The 13,744-nt window shown below is 46.8% G+C and overlaps 1 protein-coding gene across 8 annotated transcripts in view; it reads left to right on the plus strand.

Annotated features, from left to right (window-relative positions):
* Positions 1 to 1,167: 1,167 nt before the first annotated feature.
* Arfgap3 (ARF GTPase activating protein 3) overlaps positions 1,168 to 13,744 on the plus strand; it is a 60,917-nt gene continuing 48,340 nt past the window's right edge. For 7 of the 8 annotated variants that reach the window (XM_087213759.1, XM_087213761.1, XM_087213762.1 and 4 more), the window contains exons 1-2: positions 1,252 to 1,443; positions 7,868 to 7,986. In XM_087213759.1, the coding sequence (XP_087069885.1) occupies positions 1,375 to 1,443; positions 7,868 to 7,986 (188 nt within the window). In that variant the 5' untranslated portion in view covers positions 1,252 to 1,374. Of the gene's footprint in view, positions 1,444 to 7,867; positions 7,987 to 13,744 lie in introns of all 8 variants that reach the window. The other variant, XM_004845454.4, reaches the window with a different exon arrangement.

The following is a 13,744-nucleotide window of genomic DNA, read 5'->3' on the forward strand; positions in this document are numbered from 1 at the left end:
CGCCCAAGGCCTTTCCAGGGTGCCCGGATGCTGCTCTCCTGCTGGCCTCACAGCTGCTTCCTTGTAGACTCCTTGGTGCTGCCGAAGTCCATGCTGTTAGAGAAATGGGGGTACCTGAGCAAGGTCACAAAGCGTGTAAGACCGAGGGCCTTACCAAACGCTCCGAGGAGCTGACTGTAGCGAAGAACACCCGGGAAGGAACACACCGGACAAGTTGGAAAGTAAAACAGACCTTTATTAGTCTGGCCAGATGGCACTCCCAAAGCAAAGTAGCTTAGAGAGGCAACTGGCTCAGAGTCCGAGGCTGTTTTTATAGGGGGTTGCAGGGGAAGTTAGCAAGCAGAACTTACAGAAAAGAGAAAAAAATGTTGATGGTCAAAAGATGTTTGTAGATTGTCTTATAGATAGCTGTGTCCGGAACATCGGTTTCGGACAAACAAGGAGGTGGGTAATTCACTTAGGAACTCTATGTTTGTTACAGATTTTATCTAGTGTCCCAGAACTAACAAGCACATTTTAACCATTAACTCACAATCAGTCACTATGCTGGGGCTGGGGGAGCTTTTATGATTATAGAGTTATGCGGTCCCACAGCGGGGGACCATTGATTGGATCCTCGCCCCTGACCGTCCGCGTGTGATCCTGGCCCCCGTGCACCGATCTCAGGCCGTGTTCCCCGAGTCCAGGCCTTGGGCTAGCAATGTCCCGGCGGCTGGCATGGCACCCAGGCGGTGACAACTGTGATCCAGCTTCTGGCCTGGCGGATCGTCGGTTCTGATAAAGCTGTTCTCCCCAACTCTGTCTGTTCCTCTTCGCGCTGAATGATAGATACTCAGACTACACTTAAGGAAAACCGATTTCCCAGCAGTATTTCAGTCAGGGCGCGGCCATTGCTGAAGGTGAGATTCCAAAAGGAAGGCGACAAGCGGCAATCCGGGCGAGGGCTTCGTGCTGTCGGTCAGTATGTGGAGCTCCCTTCTCAGGGCTCCTCCTTATTTGGAGTGGCTGGTTCTGAGCCAGCAGAGCAGGCTGTGAGAGGACCTTTGCCATGGAATTCCGCGCTCACCAGCCTGACCTCACGGTGCAGCAGGAAGGCGAGCTCCAGGAGATGCAGGCTACTCCTTTAAGACGCGCGGGAATACTGCGCACGCGTCTGCCGCCCGGAGGACAAGGCTGTAGCGGGGCGGGGACAGCGGCGAGAAGAGCGAGAGCCCCACTGAAGGATAACTACGCGTGCGTTTTGGCTGTGGGCGGGGCTTGGCGAGGCGAGGCGGGGCCGTCAGCCGTCACGCGCAGCCCCGCCCCCTGGGCGCTGTTGGCCTCCTCCCGAAGGCAACCGATTCTTGGCGCTGTCTCGGGTTAGCCTCGGTGACAATGGGGGACCCCAGCAAGCAGGACATCCTGACCATCTTCAAGCGCCTCCGCTCGGTGCCGACCAACAAGGTAACAGCGCCGAGCCTTCAGGGCTGCCTCCCGCACGGGACTCCGAGGGCGCGGTGGCCGCGGCCTGGGGGGAGGAGCCGGCCCAGCCGGGCCCGGGTGTGACACGTCGCACTGTGGGGCCGCGGCGGCGGGGCCTCCCGTGTCAAAGCTGCCCGCATCCCGGGCCGAGAGGGCGGGGGAGGGACAGCGCCCTGGGTTCGAGGGGAGGGGCCGGAGCGCCTGGGGGCGCCAGGCACCCGGAAGGGGTCTCTGGGGACAGGAGACAGAGCACCTGTGAGCTCCAGACACCTGGCGACCAGGCAAACACGGGCGAGGAGGGACTTGCGTGGGTTCCCGGGGGCTACGAATGGGTGGGCGGCCTAGGGCACCGGGAGCAATGAGAAGCAGGTAGCACAAGGTGCTGGAGGACGCGGCTCCCCCTCCCCATTCACCTCTAAAGTTCCAGCTGGGAGCTGAGGGCCAGGAGGTTGGAGTCTGGTTGGTTCTCTTTGTCCTTTAGTGGCAGCCTCAGCGTCCCTTACTAAACCTGTTAAAGTGGGCTCTGAGATGGCCTCCAGGTTTTGCCCTCCAGACCCTCAGTCTTCCCTGGCCATGGCTCTGTTTAGGTGCCCTCCCCCCCAGGATCGTTCAGCCCCTCTAACTTTTACAACTTTTGTGTGAGGTGTTGTGATGATGCACGGGGCTAAAGTGACAACCTGACTGAGGGTCACAAGGTAGTGTGGAGCCTACCTAGTGTGGAGAGCAAAGGGCTGCCTTGTCCCTGTAGGCTCTCCCCACCCTTCCTGGGACAGGAGTCCTGTCTGGTCACCTCCAGCATGCTCTTGGGGCCTGATGAGATGGCACAGAAAGTGTTCCAAAATTTAAGTGCTTTAAGTGGCGATGGTGGAAGGGAGCCTTTATTTCAACTGGAAGAAAGTGAGGTCGACTGAAGGGAAGTTAGCAGGGAAAGGCTTCAGGTTCCATTTCCTTACTGTTTTCTTTTTTTTTTTTTTGGTACCGGGGATCGAACTCGGGACCTTGGGCTTTCGAGGCAGGCGCTGGAACCACTGAGCTAAATCCCCGGCCCACCTTACTGTTTTCTTGATTTTCCATATGAGATGGATCTGTTTTCTAGAACATGGTCACTGTACTACTAGACAAGATTGGGCCTGCAGTTAGCTTTTTTCAGTTAGTATTTCAGTTAGTATTTTTCATCTTAGAACCATATCAACAACATGGTGGTCTCAGCTGCTTTTTTTTTTTGGTAGGTAGTGATACTGAGGTACTGAGGATTGAATCCCCAGCCTTCCACTGAGTAACATCACCCACCCTTTTAATTTATTTATTTAGAGACGAGGTCTCACTGTGTTGCACAGGCTCACCTGGAGCTCAAGATCCTTCTATTTCAGCTTCCCAGGTAGCTGGAATTACAGATGGGCATCATGGTGCCTGGCTCAATCTTTATTGTCTATGATTGAATTAACCAAAGGGAAGGTGTCTCTTGTCATTATATCAAGAGACACTTGAGGGACATGTGAGGGCTTCTTTGGAAATTATAATCATTATCCATGTGTGCTACTTTCTAGCTATGTCACCCTTGGGCAATGTCTTAAGTACTTTCTCATTGCTGAAACACAATACCTGACACTCAAAACTCTAAGGAGGAGAGGTTTATTTTGGGCCACAGTTTATAGAGGTTTTAGTCCATAGTCGGCTGGCTCCAAAGCAGGGGAGCCTGGCAGAGGGGTGTCACAGAGGACAAAGAGCTCATGGCATGGTGGTGGGAAGCAGAGAGAGAAATCAAGGGAGGCCGAGGAGATGCACCCTTCCAGGCTACACCCCCAGTGACCCACGCCTCCCACCAAGCTTCACCTCCCAAATCATATTTGGCTATAAACTCAGCCATGGACTAATCCACTGATATGTATCAAAACCCCATGAGCCAGTCACCTGCCAGAAGCTCCACCTAAGAGCACCTGAGGCTTTGAAGGGACATCCAGATATAAACCATTACATGGAGGTTACTTGATAGCTTTGTGCCTTACTTTCTTGTCTGAAGGTGGTGGTAGTGAACCAGACCTAGCTCCCAGGAACAGTGTGAGGATTAGATGAGATGGTCCAAGAAAAGCATTTAGAGAAGTATTTACATGTACTTGTTTTCCATATATTTCAGCTACTTTTGTTACTTTTATTATGAAGAACACAGCTGTGGGAAATTTTATATCCTTTAACAGGATTAACGAAGCAGTGTCCAAAAATGTTTTCTAATGGTGTTTACAGAAATTTGCTGTCTGTCCTGATTATCAGCTTGCAACCATTTAGCCCTTGCTTTGAAACCATTATCTGAACAAAGATCACAGCTTGCTTCGGACAACAATACACATTTTTTAAATGTCATAAAAAAGTACTCTGGGATACTTAAGACAGGAAAGGTAATTAAAGAAAAACAACTTCATTTCCTTTTAAAATAAGGTATACAATTTCATCCTGTTATATATAATGATGATTTATTCTGGGTCAAAGATTTTAACTCATGAGGGTCATTTTTCTGGTTTGTGAAATCCTTTGTGGCTATCCTATTCCTTAGTCTTATGTAGATTGCTCATGTTATTCATTAAACCACTGCAGCATGTTGGGCTAAGGGCATTCACAGTGATGAGTAAAGTTGGCCTTGCCTTCTGGAGCTTCTGGTCTCGAGGATGAGGAGTAGGTACAGCACTGCATGGCCCTGCTTTCTGCAGTGTGGCAAAGGAGTGAAGGGTGGGCACCAGGAGCACACTGCCTGGGTCCACTTTCCACGTTTAACTGATTCCTCAGTTGTCTCTAGGATGGGGATCAAGCCCAGCTACATAATTTATGAAGTGTAAAAAATGGAAGTATGAGGCCCTTATTTGAAAAGTATCAAGAATTTTTCTTTTGTTGTTACCGGGGATCAAACTTGGGTCCTTGCGCTTTCAAGGCAGGCACTGGAACCACTGAGCTAAATCCCCGACCCATTATCAAGAATTTCAAAGTGAAGCAGCAGAGCGTTAAATCCACTGGGAGCCCTGCTACATTGGGAGCCCTGTGAGTCCTTTCAGATCACACACAGGCCTGGCAGGCTGGCCCTGATTGGTGGTAATAATGCCTTTTTAGAGGTTATTATGAAGACATAAACCTGTAGTGTTAGCTGTTAGCTTTTCTATAATCATTACTCTCATCATCAGGCAAAATAAATTGTCAGTAAAAGCCATTTATTTTTCCTGTGTATAACTTTGATACTCTGCTTGGAAAACCTAATCTCCTTTGGTTTGGGATCATGTGTCAAAACACAGTGCAGTCTGTGCTCTCAGAGCCCAGTTTCCTGCCCCAGCAGGCCCATCAGAACCACATTGTGTGAGCCAGACGTGTGTTTCTTTTTTTTTTTTTTTTGGTACCAGGGATCAAACTCGGGTCCTTGCGCTTTCAAGGCAGGCACCGGAACCACTGAGCTAAATCCCTGGCCCAGACTTGTGTTTCTGACAGCCTCAGCCCTTTGAACTGTTCCCTGCCTTGGACTGCATGAGTGAAGGCCCGCTTTGTGCTTGTCACCTGAACAAGACTGGATGTGCTCTGCCCCACAATCCCTCAGCTTGGTTGGTGGATCAGGGATGATGCTGAAGCTGCTAGGCTGGAAACCCACTGCTGTCTTCTTGTCGCTGGCCTTGTGACCACCTCAGAAGTGACTGTCAAACTGCCCTGCTCTGGGCTGTGTTCACCAAATCTCTGCTGTCACCTCCACTGCCAAGGATGTTTCCTGCACAGGCCCTTGCCACTCATTGTCTTCCTTGACCCCACTCGTGAGATAGCAGATGCCTCTTTGGCCCTGTCTAGAAGAGTTTGGGAACCCCGTCCTTACTTGCTAGTAACTGTCTTGCCCTCTACGCTGAGGGCTGCATGGGGCAGACTGATCCTGGCCACCACTGTGGACCCACTCTCTGTGGGCCCACACAGTACCAAATGCCAAGTGCCCAGCAATTGCCAGATGAGTGACCAAGGAGAGTCACCACCGACAATGAGAGGCCTCCTCACCCTGCTTGGTGTCCCATGGAAGACCCTCCCTCCTGTGATGGCTCTTACCCTCAGGATGTATTGATGTCAGGGTCTGACTGCCCCACGCACAGTGCTCCTCAGAGACCAGGGAATAAGGCTCAGTATGAACTGGTGGGATCCGTAGCACTGTCTATTGCTGTGTCCTTCAGCACCCATCATTGTGCCTGGAACAGAGCAGGCAGGCAGTAGACACTGAAGCGAGTCCCTTTCACCCCCATTGTCACTCCATCCTCACTACTCATGACCATCATCCTGAGCCTGAAATGGTGACACTTGTATATTGCCCTCAGAGGCCAGAAGCCGTGTCTTTCTTGAGGGGGATAACGAGGACAAGCTTCACATAGGTGGCTCTGCCTTATAAAGTGTATCTAAAACTTTTTTAATTTTTTTATTTTTTGAGACATGGTCTTGCTATGAAGTTCAGTCTGGTTTTTTTAGGGGTTTTTTGGTTTTGGGGGGGTTTTTTTTGGTACTGGGGATTGAACTTGGGTCCTTGCACTTGAGGGCCAGGTGGTGGAACCACTGAGCTAAATCCCCGGCCCGGTTCAGGCTGGTTTTGAACTCACTGTGTAGGCCAGGCTAGCCTTGAACTCATGGGATCTTCCTACCTCAGCCTCCCAAGTGCTGGGATTACAGGCATGCAGCATCACTCCCAGTTTAAAACTCTTTTTTTTTTTCTGAAAAATTAAAAAAAAAATTCTCCTACTTTTAGAGTTTTAACAATTGTTCTGATTTTAATTAACTATACATCTTACTTTCTGTGATGAGACCTGTGTATTCTAAAATACACTTATGTTCTAGTTATCAGATAAAGAGCATTTGACTTCAGTGACAGTGTTGAAGGGATTACTGATAACTTTCAGCCGGCACTAAATTTCGTAGATTCTTAACTTGATTAACAAATATTTACTGAGCATTTATTATAAGGAAAGTACTGTTTTGTTTTGGTTTGGTTTTTTTGTACCGGGGATGGAACTCGGGACCTTGCAGTTGTGAGGCAGGTGGTGGCACCACTGAGCTAAATCCCCGGCAGGAGAGTCCTGTTTTTTCAGACTCTGAAAATATCTAGGTCTTCTTACCGAGCACTGGCTGTGCTTTTCCGTACTGCGTGTGGTAGCAGGGAAAGGAAGCAAGGTGACAGGGACAAGGCCAGACCCGTGGGGCTCTCAGGAAGCTTGGGGGGCAGAGGACACGTTCCTTGGTTGCGCACCATGTGCCTGACGGTGTTCAGAGTGACCTGGACAGATGGCGAGAGGGACACGGCGTCTCATAGAGGACCACAACTCTGCAGTAGTTACCTATTGTTTCATATCAGATTACCCCGAATTGAGCATCTTAGGGCCACAGATGTATGTCCTCTCACACATATGTGCGTGGGTCTTGTGGGCATCAGGATGGGAGTGCGCTGGTGACTGGTTTGGCCTCCACGTCTTAAAGAGGCTGCAGTCGCCTGAGTGGTGTGGGCAGGTGTCCACTCCCCACTGGCTGTCATCAAGAGCCTCACCCCCATATCCTGCCACCAGAGCCTCTCTGCAAGGCTGTCTGGCTCTCCTTGGGAGGTGGTATCTGGCTTCCCCCAGAGCCAGTAATCAGATGGACACACAGGGAGACAGAGAGGCAGCCACAATGTTTTTTATAACCGAATCTCGGAAGTGAGGTTCCATCACTTCTACCATATTCTCTTGGTCACTCAGCCCACACTGTTGAAGTTGGGCAGAAGTCACATAAGTATGTGAAAACCGGGAGTTGGGGGCTGGGGATTTATTTAGCTCAGTGGTTCCACCTCCTGCCTTGCAAGCGCAAGGTCCCGAGGTTGATCCCCTGTACCAAAAAAAGAAAAAAAAGAAAACCCGGAGTTGGGGGGATAGCTAGGGCCATCCGGCTGGCACATCACCTCCTCCTCCAGCTCAGGAGAGAGGAAATATGCCTGAGAGCTGCCATGTGGGACAAGCCACTGCCCAGGCCTGGGGTGAAAGAGCTGGGGTGTTCCCAGTAGGGCCGCATCCCTGCAGGGTCCTGCTGAGCCTTTAGGACAAGGAATGTCTAAGATGACTCATAGACTCCAGTCCCCTCCCTGGGGACAGTGCATAGTGTCCTGATAGATACATAACGATCAGAAAGTTAATATGATACAGTAATCTATGTTAATAACTTAGAGCTGATAATATATCATTATCATGAGAAGTAATATTCAGTATCATAATAAAAGATATGTCAACTTGAAGTTTTATAAAACCTACCTGAGATATTTTGTAATAGCCAAAGTTTAAGTTGTAAAGGTTAAGCAGTGTTCGAGCCAGTCAAGTACTGTGTCCCATGACTCATCCAGCTCATATAAATTAATTAATAACTGAATTTCGCATTTTTCTTTTAGGTATGCTTTGATTGTGGTGCCAAAAACCCCAGCTGGGCAAGCATAACCTATGGGGTGTTTCTTTGTATCGACTGCTCAGGATCGCACCGGTCACTCGGGGTTCACCTGAGTTTTATTCGGTAAGTGCGTCTTCCCACCCTGGGTGGGAGCCTCTGCTGTCACATGGTGTCCTCCCCCTTTCTCATTGTGTTTGCTTGGACATCACATAACATACTGGGTCACTTGTGAGGTATGGAGATTGGAGTCTTAGTATGTAGGCTGTGAAGTGAGGTATCTCCTATTCCGACCCTGTCTACAGAGATCTCGCCAGAGACTGGAGGCGCTAATGTTGAAAACAAAGTCAGAATGGAGTTTTCTTTCTTTCTTTCCAAGGGCCTTCACACTGAGCTACATCCTCAGTCATTTTTAATTTTTTATTTATTTTTGGTACCTGGGATTGAACTCAGGACCTTGGGCTTGCGAGGCAGGCGTGGGCACCACGGAGCCAAATCCGCAGCCCAGCCATTTTTTATTTTGAGTCAGACTCTCAGTCACTAAATTGCCTACGCTGGGCTTGAACTTGTGATCTTCCTGCCTCAGCCGCCCAGAGTGGTGGGGTTACAGGTGTGCACCACCACACCTAGGTAGAATGGAGGGTTTTGAGGCAGTGTTTCCTTTCCCTTCAATGTTTTCTCTTAAATTAGGGTACACAGCACCCACTCCAGGGAGAAGGGGCTCTGAGGTGTTGTGGGTCCCTCCTACACCCCATGTGGGTGGGGAGTTGATGTGACAGGGAAAGCCTTCCATGTAGCTGGTGTCACCTGTGGCATAAACCTCCAGTGCTGACTCCCACAGACAGCAGCAGTGCACACCCTGAGTAAATGACTTTGGTTTGATTTTTAGTGGCACTTTCAAATGTTCATAATATCAAGGTCTTCTCTCTTCCTCTGATGACCTGGGCAGCAAGTGAACTCTTCCACTTTTGACACCGTGGGGCTCAGTGGGCATCACAGAAGGTCACGCCCATGAATAGACAGTTCCCCCAAGGGAGGTGGAAAGGGTCCTCCGTGAAGTAAGAGAGATTGAAATCATAAATGGTCAGGGATCCCGAGTCAGGCTCAGGGCTTAGGAGCCCAGCAGGGCCTGTACACTGTTCCTCCCGTCCTTGCCAGGCCCTCCTGTGGGTCACCAGGAACAGCCTTACAGAGGTGTGGTATTCTGCCTCGTCTGTCCAACTCACCTATATCCTGGCCACTGCTTTTCCAGGGAAGAAACCCACTAGGCAGGCTATTTGGCACTGTGGCAAGCAGTTTATTCATATCATGACTTTAGGAAGATTGACGCAGATTAAAGAAGCAGGCTGGGGATTACCTCAGTAGCACTGCACCTGCCTTGCAAGTGCAAGGTCCTGAGTTCTATCCCTGGTACCAAAAACACACATACAAAAAAAAGACAAAAAACAGAAGCATCATTTCTATTGATAACATTGGTTACAGTTCATAAGGAGACATTTTGTATGGTAGTACAAAAACTATATAGTTGGACAGGGGATTTAGCTCAGTGGCATCACACCTGCCTTGCAAACACAAGGTCCTGAGTTCGATCCTCAGTACCAAACTATATAGTAATACTTACAGCACAGTTTTCTTTTTTGAATATTTTTAAAACTTCCTTGATGGGCTGGGGATTTAGCTCAGTGGTTTCGCTACCTGCTGCACAAGTGCAAGGACCCAAGTTCAATTCCCAGTACCAAAAAAAAAAAACTTCCTTGATACAGGGAGTTTTTTGGAAATCAGTTTATAAAGGCATGGTAGGCTAAATATTGATAACCGTATTATTCTGTCATTCCAAAGGGAACTATGTTGTGTCTCCTTCCTGGTTCCAGATCATGTGTCATTTTCTTCTTTCTTTTCCTTCTTTTGTTGCTGACTCTGGCCTCGGAACATTTTTTGTTTTGGTTTTGTTTTTGTTTTGGTACCAGTGATCGAACTCGGAACCTTGTGCTTACGAGGCAGGTGGCAGAACCACTGAACTAAACCCCCGGCCCTTGGAATGTTTTTAATACACTGTTCTGTCCTTGTTTGTTTGTTTTTTTAAGTTGAGGGATCTAGTTACACAGGCAAGTTTATTTATTTCAATTCTTTTTCTTATGGTAAAATTTACCATCTTAACCATTTTCTAGTAAATAGTTCAGTTTTACCGAATCCATTCATGATTTCTGTGACCATCACTACCATCCACTTCATGACTCTTTTCATCTCGTAAAACTGTAACTCTGTGCCCGTTACGTAAGAGCTCAGGGTGTCCTGTTCCCATCTCCATGGGCCCCACTAGTAGAACTATCTACTAATGATAGTAGAGCTAACATGCATATATATAAATATGCAGTCCTGCTTTAATGACCCAGTTCTGTTCCTGGAACTAAGTTGTTGAGTGAATTGGTTGCTCCCTGAGGAATTGTGTGTAGTATGTGCATTACAATATTCAGAGCAAAGAAATGGTCAAAGGACACTCCAACTTGATACCTTTGCTTTTACTTGCATAGCTCTTACATGCAGCACTGTAATGTATAACAACATCAAACTACAGAACTGTACTGAGCAGTGCAATCAGCAAAAATTACAAGACTGTATGAACACAGTGTACTGTATAAAAAAAAGACATTAAGGCTCTATCAACAAGATGTACAGATTTGTACAACAAAAAAGATGGGTCGTAAGTTGAAGCAGCAGGTCGTAAGTCCAAACAGCATGCCTCAGTCTAAGTCCAAACAGTCATTAAACAAGTAGGTCGTTAAACAAGGAGTATCTATATATATGTCTTGTTTTTTGGGGGGTTTTTGGTACTGGGGATTGAACTTGGGACCTCTTGCTTGTGAGGCAGGAGAGGTAACCACTGAGCTACATCCCCGGGCCTTTATTTGTTTTTGTTTTTGTTTTTGCAGTACTGAGGATCATACCCAGGGCCTTTGTGCTGAGCTACATCCCCAAACCCCTGCCCTTTTTTTCACTTTAAAAAAATTACTATTATTTAGAATTTGGTTTTTTTGGTACCGGGGATCAAACTCGGGTCCTTGCAGTTTCAAGACAGGTGGTGAAACCACAGAGCTAAGTTCCCAACCCAGTTATTATTATTTAGAAACAGGCTCTTGCTATGTAGTCCAGGCTGGCCTTGAACTCAGCAATCCTGCCTCAGTGTAATCCCTCCCGAGTGCTGGGATTACAGAGTTTACCACCCCAGCTTTTACTTTTTTTTTTTTTCCAGTGCCAGGGATCGAACTCAGGACATTGCACCTGCCAGGCAGGCGGGGCGCCACTAAACTATATCCCCAGGCCCCTTTACTTTTTATTTTTGAGACAGCGTCTTGCTAAATTGCCCAGTCTGGCTTCGAAATTTTGAATCCTCCACCTCAGGCTTGCAGAGTGCTGGAATTACAGACATGCACCACCATGGCTGATTTACCATTCTGTTTTCTGTACCTATGATTTTCATGTCTCTAAGTACCTTGCATGAATGGAATCATAAAGTCTTTTTGTCCCTGGCTTCACATAATGCCCTCAAGGTTCATCCACAGTGTGGCATAGGCTGGAATGTCCTTAAGATAAGCAACATCCCCTTGTGTCCATATATTACATCTGCTGCCCCTCACCCACTGGGAAATGTGTGGGCAGCTTCTGCACCCTGACCTTGGTGAATAGTGCTCCTTTGGATGCACCTATTCAAATGCTTCTTGGAGAACCTGTTTTGAATTTTTCTGGGGATATACCCAGAGTGGGATTACTGGGTCAGATGGTAATTCTGGTTTTAGTATTTTGAGGAGCCACACACTCTTTTTCACAGTGGCTGTACCGTTTTACATTCCACCAGCAACACACAGACTTCCTGTCTCGCTACATCCTCACTACCACTCATCCCTCCTTCCTTTCTCCCTCCCTCCCTTCTTCCCTTCTTCCTTCTTTCCTTCCTTCTATCCTTCTCTTCTTTGTGGTCCTGGAGATACGACCAAGGGCAAGTACTCTAAGCCTGAGCAACATCCCCAGCCCTGTTCTTTTTATTTTTTAACTTTTTGGTAACAGCCCTCCCAGTGGGTATGACTATGTATGATTAGTGAAGTTGATGTTTTCATCTTCTTATCACCATCTGTATATCTCTTTTGAAAAATATCTCTTCAGGTTCTTTGCCCATTTTTTAATCTAGTTGTTTGAATTTTTGTTGTTAAATTTTAGAAATTCTATACATTTTCTAGATATTTAATCCTCATCAAATATATGATTTGCAATATTTTCTGTATTTTGTGGGTTCCCTTTTTACTCTGTTGATAAGTCTTTTAATGTACAGACTTTGTTGGGAGTTCTTTTTGAGACAGGGCCTCTCTGTAGTCCAGGCTGGCCTTGAACCCACTATGTACCCTCAGCTGGCCTTGAACTCACAGCAATCCTCCTGCCTCAGCCTCCTGAGGGCTGGGAATTACAGGCACATGCCACCACGCCCACCACTGAGCAAACTTAAAATTTTTCATGAAGTTCATTTTCTCCATTTTTCTTTCTTTCTTTCTTTTTTTTTTTGGTACCAGGAATTGAACTCAGGACCTTGCGCTTGCCAGACAGGCGCCGTGCCACTGAGCTAAATCCCTGGCCCTCCATTTTTCTTTTGTTGCCTATTTTGGTGCAGTATTCAAGAAATCATTGCCATGTCTAATGTCATGAAGATTTTACCTGCCGCAGACCAGCTGCAGTCGATGTCGATGTAGGGTAGGAAGGGGAGATGTCCTGGGCCGGCGATGAGAAAAGAACCTTCACAAGCAATGTTCAGGCTCCCTCTGAGAAGTCTCAGGGTCTGATTTATTTTTATATCTTTAAGCAATAGCTAGGAGGCATTGGGCGGAGCATGTTTACATTTTAGGTTGCCTTAGCAATATCTATTGAAGTAAAGGTTATTTTTTGCTAAACAGAGTATATTTTTTCTAAGCGGATTCATTTCATTGAACATCATGAATACATTTTTAAAAATTACAATTGTCCCCTTATTTTCCCATACCTAAGCAGAACAGAAGGTAACTTAATCAAAATCTCTATATCAGTGGGGGTATAAGCAAGATTTATTTAATTAAATGTCAAACTTGTGGTCGCCAGCTGGCCCTTGAGAAACTGAACAGTGGTTAATATAGTTTACTATTAGCTCTCTATTTTTCTATACCTCTATTCATCTTAACTAAATGTCATTTAGGTTCATAGTCCATGAGCAGGAGATATTTACAGCACTTTGAGAAATATTGAGTAACTTGCCTCCTTAATGCATTTACCTGTCTTAACGTTCTTTCTATTTCCCATTTTCCACTATTTCTTACATCTAAAGTCTGTCCTTCCAATCTCTTTATAAGACTCCTTTAGTAAAAAGAATGTCAGCAACAAGACAGGGGAGTCATAGTAGTGGGGGAAACAGAGGGGGCTTTAGGAGAGGTTTCTTTAGGAGTGGATGTGGCAATAGAACTAAGAGAAACTGGAATTTGGGACTTGTGAGCCAGATCAGATTTCAGTGTATCATTACCAATTTGCCTCATGGAGAGTTTGTTGTTAGTCACAAACACAGTGACTCCTGTGATCAGAGTAACAATTGTAAACATTATGGCAAGAAAAAACATGAGGGTTCGATGTGTTCCACCCTTTCTTTCCCCCAGCTGGAACTTTGTCAGGCAGCATTGGAGGTCGGTTGGGCTTCGCCATTTACCTCATTTTCTTCTCTTTATTTACAGTTTTAGGCCTGCAATCTATGTCTGATCTATTTTCAGTTGATATTTGTTTGTGCTGTGCAATTTAAGAGTACAGCTTCATTTTCTGGCGTGTGGGTATCTAGTTTTCCCTGTGCTGTGTGTTGAAACACTATTCTTTCCTGTTTAGT

Source organism: Heterocephalus glaber, unplaced genomic scaffold (genome assembly GCF_053883595.1).
Source record: "Heterocephalus glaber isolate CG9 unplaced genomic scaffold, H.glaber_assembly_v1.0 deba00001444, whole genome shotgun sequence".
Taxonomy (NCBI): Eukaryota; Metazoa; Chordata; class Mammalia; order Rodentia; family Bathyergidae; genus Heterocephalus; species Heterocephalus glaber.